Genomic DNA, 5,062 nt, shown 5'->3' on the forward strand with positions numbered 1-5,062 from the left:
TTCCGAATTTATTGCATAGCTGAATTAGTGGCCAAGTTTCTTCCAATCGATCTCCATGTGTAACAACAGAAACAAAATAACTTAATTCTTGACAAAAGCATCCAAACTATTCATCAACAACAGTACTACTGAAAAGTATGTCAAGAACACGTTGATCCAGATGCATGAACAAATGTCTGCTCCCCTCAATTTTTTTGAGACAAGACTGCAATCCAAGGAAGCTTCATGCTCATCAGTACTGCAAGTGAAGAAGGAAAATAAATAAATCAAAATATATATCAACTCTCAACCAACCAAATCCTTCCCTCCACTCCTAACTCAACTGTTGCTCGCTTCTTTTCAGAATTCTTTATTCATTCCCTGTGTCTTCCTACCACTTTGCGCACCTTAAATACTGACGAATTCATCCCAATGAAAGAGCATCAAAGGTCTGCTCAGCAAGCACTAGATTCTTGTTTCTACTATTCTTTGGAGGAAATGGGAAGACCTTCTTGTTGTTCCAAGGAGAAGCTGAAGAAGGGCTTGTGGTCTCCTGAAGAAGACGAGAAGCTTTACGCTCATGTCATCACACATGGAGTTGACTGCTGGAGCTCTGTGCCGAAATCAGCAGGCATTGCTTTATATGTTTCTTCGTTTAGCTGCAAATATTTTTCGACATGCAGACCAGTTCAATCCTTTCTTTCATGATCACTACAGGACTTCGCCGCTGCGGTAAAAGTTGTCGGCTCCGGTGGATCAACTACCTCAGGCCCGGCCTAAAAAAAGGCAAGCTTTCGCGGCAAGAAGAGGACCTGATTGTGAGCCTACACCAAGTTCTCGGAAACAGGTACCGCCATCGAAAATGCTGAAAGATCGAGCTAGCTAGTCTTTTCTCAATTGAGCTTGACATGGAGCTAGCTCCAATTAATTGCCGGTGTAGGTGGTCACTGATTGCATCCCATTTGCCGGGACGAACGGACAACGAGATCAAGAACATGTGGAACTCAAGCCTCAAGAAGAAACTCTGCCAGCAGGGGATCGACCCGAGCAGCCACATGCCGCTGAGTGAGGTAAAGGCGCCAGCTGGGTTGTCGATGGAGGAGAAGCCAGGCTTTGACCCTTCTTCGCTGCTCATTCAAGATGGTTTCTTGGATGGTTCAGAAAACAGCAGCGACTGGAATGTGATTGGGGATGCAGCCTGGACTTGGGCGATCGACAGTGAGTGCGTTGGTGCATGGCATGAGAAGAAAGACTTTGAGAGTTCAGAACAGTACGGCAATGGCTGTCCGAGATTGATGAGGTCACTGTCGTATGATCTTGCTGAAGCCGGATTCAGTGAATTTGATGTTGGTTTCTTCTAGAGTTTGTTGGGGTGCACTGTTCTTTGTTTACAATTTGGAGATTTGAATCATTACTGAGACATAACAGATCATGTACGTAGTTTATTTTCTTGTGTGAAAGAGGATTTTTGGATTGTTTGTTATGGGAGAAGATTCATTTTGTACTACTGAACCTGTTCCAGAGCAGAGAAGATGATAAGCTAGAGACATAGCTGTAAGGTTGATTAAATTGTGACTCTGCATGGTCCTACAATACCAAAGATATTAGTGCTGAGCTGGGAAGGGATTCCCAGCATTGACCTTTCGATGCTCAAGTTAGTTTCCGGCACAGTGGAGAATAGTAAGAATAATGTAACAAATACGTGTCAAATAGAAAAGTTACGCATACCTTCACCTGTAGATGAGAATCCCCCTTTTATAGTGTAAATACCTTCCTTATGTGCTAGTCACTATTCCAAAAGCTAGTAGCTGCTCATGATTTACCTCCTCCATGTTGGCCTTGGGACGGGTTGGCGGGGGCGTTGGGGGCGAGCGTATTCGCTTTTTGCCACAATTATAGTGTTTACGCACGCATTTCAAAGCATATTCATATTTTCCAAAGCGTCCTAGGAAAAGACAAGTCAAAAAGTATCCCTAACACCTTTTCTTAAGCGAGCACATAAATGACTAATGTAGCATGCTGTAAGCTTCTAAAGAACAATATGATTGCTAGACATGCTTTGTTGTCAGTAAAACCTCCAAAAGGATATGATGAGATACGCTAGTGGGTCCCACTGTAGGTCGACCGGGCGTCGACCGAAGGCCGCTCAGCAAGGACGTCCCCGCTCAGTCATACTAAATAGAGCTATCTTCCTTTATTCGGCTTTTTTGTTGTCGGAGGGCTGCCTTTCATCCGACCAGCCATGGCGTCCGACTCGGACAAGGGTCGAGGGATTTACGCCTTGTCTCTGGCCACCATCACAGGCTCCCCACAGTCAGCAGTCTGAACAGCCATGTGCGACTAGCCTAGTATCCCGTTCGACCCACTACGCCCGGCCTGGGGACCTGTGCTTTGACTATTTTTACTTTTACCTCCATGATCGTTGTTCTCTCCTGCTTTGACTCATCTTCTGTGAGGCTCCTTGTCATCACCCTATCACGAGTCTCCCCCTTAAGTCTAGTCAAAGGAGGCTACAAATCTGACTGACTGGACGGTTAGTATGTTCCGTCACTCTACATCCTGACCGGGTGTTTCAGGTTTTTCGAATTATCGCTAGGTTGTGCCATTCACTACTCCTATCGTCTATCAAGAAGCTACCTTTTCTCCGACTGGAGGTGCTATGGTTTAGAGCCGCCGCTCAACTATGTCGTTCACTGCTCTTGTTGTTTGTCGAGAAGCTACCTTTTCTCCGACTGGATGTGCTAGGATGTAGAGCCACTGCTCGGCTATATCGTTCATTGCTCTTGTCGTCTGTCAAAGAGCTACCTTTTCTTTGACCGGAGGTGCTAGAGTTTAGAGTCATCGCTCGGCTATGTCGTTCACTGCTCCTATCATCTATTGAGAAGCTACCTTTTCTCCGACTAGAGGTGCTAGGGTTTAGAGCCACTACTCAGCTATGTCGTTCACTGCTCCTATCGTTTGTCGAGAAGCTACCTTTTCTCCGACCAGAGGTGCTAGAGTTTAAAGCCACCACTCGACTATGCTTGACACTTTAGCCATCTTTGCACTTCTTTCTGATCACTCTTTAGATAGGCGATTCATACGCCGAGGCTAATACCGCTCAGATCTATAATGACCAATAGTTAGCCATTTTTTAACTTCCTTCTGATCTCTACTTCAACTACTCACCCCCACTTAGTGCCTTTTAATTTCCACTAACATCACCATAATTTTTCGAAAATCGTTCAAATCTCTATCCATTAATGCAAAGCACACTTGGTCATGCCCTTTAATCATGCATTCTCCTTCCTCATTAATGTCACCTATAATCGAATGTCACGCTTTGCTTTTCCCTGTGGCTGCATGTGTGATGTGACAGACGACTGTTTGGATTCGATGCAATGGTTGTCTTTTCAAATTCAACGGCTTAGATTAAATCTCGTTTTCCAAAACCCATGATTGGACGACCTGGGGGGGCTACAAACAGGGTTTTTAAGCCCGTAATTTCCCTTTTCACTGCCTATCATCTTCGTTCTTTGTCTTCTTCTCTTCTACTTCTTGCTCTTGCTTCATCGCCAGCGATCTTTCTTCAGTAAGTTCTCTATCTTTTCTTCCCCTTTCAATCTTTTGATCTTTGATTTTTGACCTTTGTTCCATGGCACGCTCTCCTTCCCCACCCTCGACTGTCCTCGGGTTGTGGTATACCTCTATCGATCTGATTTTAACGGTGACAAGGTCTATCAAATTAAACTAATTTACCATATTCATGACGATTACCAAATCGTCATCTCCTCTGCTTATGCTCGCCTCCATACACCTTTGGCAGGTTTTCTTACCTTCTTCAAAGACCAATTCTTTATCGGCCTATGCTTTCCTATCCATCCATTCTTCTCTGAAGTTTGTAGATACTTTCACATTCCATTGCACCAGTTGGTACCTAATTCATTTAGGTTATTGTGCAGTGTTGTTATACTATTTCGTGTGCACGACATTCCCTTTTCACCCCGTCTTTTTCACTACTTCTACTATCCCTAACTTTCTGAGCCGAGCACCTTCCTTTTTCAAGCCTGAGTGGACGTTGTTTATTTGAATAAAATGCTCACCTCAAATAAGCACAGGAAATAGTACTATTTTTTCGTCCATCTTCCTGACCGGCCCATCTTTCCGACCGGCTAGCAGATAGAACTGTCGAAGCCTCCTCCTCTCGGGAGATACCGAGGTGAGCTGGCTTACCTCAAAGCAGCCGTGTGTCTAGCCGGTCAAAAGTATCATATACACAAGCTACTTTTGGAGGGAGTCTTGTATGTGTTTGGGCTAAGCTCTATCCAAACACGACTACCCACCCCTCTAGGTACGTCATTTTTCTTCCTGTCATCTTTGAATCTAATTAATTTTTCTTTCTTTTTTGTAGCTCAAATCATGAATAGGGCATTGTTGAGAGGCAAGTGTAAGCTTACTGATGTGGAGATCAACACCAAAGGAGTGGCCTAGTTGGAGAGTCACGGTTTATTACCGATCGAGCATTCTAAAGAGCCGACTAATGAAGCAGAGCGAAGGCGGGTGATGGCCAGCAACACAGAAGAAAACATTGCGAGCTGCCGTCCAAGCGTCCCTCTATGGTACTGACCATGGTTCTATTAGGGTCGGCCACCTCTAGCGAGCCGTTGATCCAGTGCTGCAAGAGGCTTCGAGTGGAGTCTTCCTCCCGCTCAGCAACTTCGACTCAATAGGCCCCTATTCTTGCGACGACTCCCCGACCTCCATCATAGCGGGGCGAGATTTCTTCCTCTGATGTCCCTGAGAGGGAGGTAGTCCTACTGACTTCTCATTCTTCTAATCATACTCCCTCTCTATCTAGGCTGCCGGTTAATATGATATTCGCGCTGTCGATCTCCTATCTGTCGCCTCCACCGATTAGCATAGAAGCCCCCGCTTCCATTATCCATTCCTCCCCCATGTCCCAGTCCAAGGGCAAAGCCACCTCAGAACCTTCAGATCCGAGTGACCGTAGACATATCAAGACCATCATCCACTTGCCAACCAATGAGTCGCGCGATCCAGACAAGGCTGAGCCACGCTCCCCAGAGCATCAAATCAAAATTCA

General features: G+C 45.4%; 1 protein-coding gene across 1 annotated transcript; it reads left to right on the forward strand.

Annotated features, from left to right (window-relative positions):
• Positions 1-376: 376 nt before the first annotated feature.
• LOC121990461 (transcription factor MYB61-like) lies at positions 377-1,474 on the forward strand. The gene is made up of 3 exons (XM_042544590.1): positions 377-610; positions 697-826; positions 920-1,474. Exons 1-3 carry the CDS (start codon positions 412-414, stop codon positions 1,338-1,340), a joined length of 750 nt encoding a protein of 249 aa, XP_042400524.1. The 5' UTR covers positions 377-411; the 3' UTR covers positions 1,341-1,474.
• Positions 1,475-5,062: the final 3,588 nt, after the last annotated feature.

Source organism: Zingiber officinale, chromosome 6B (genome assembly GCF_018446385.1).
Source record: "Zingiber officinale cultivar Zhangliang chromosome 6B, Zo_v1.1, whole genome shotgun sequence".
Classification (NCBI taxonomy): Eukaryota; Viridiplantae; Streptophyta; class Magnoliopsida; order Zingiberales; family Zingiberaceae; genus Zingiber; species Zingiber officinale.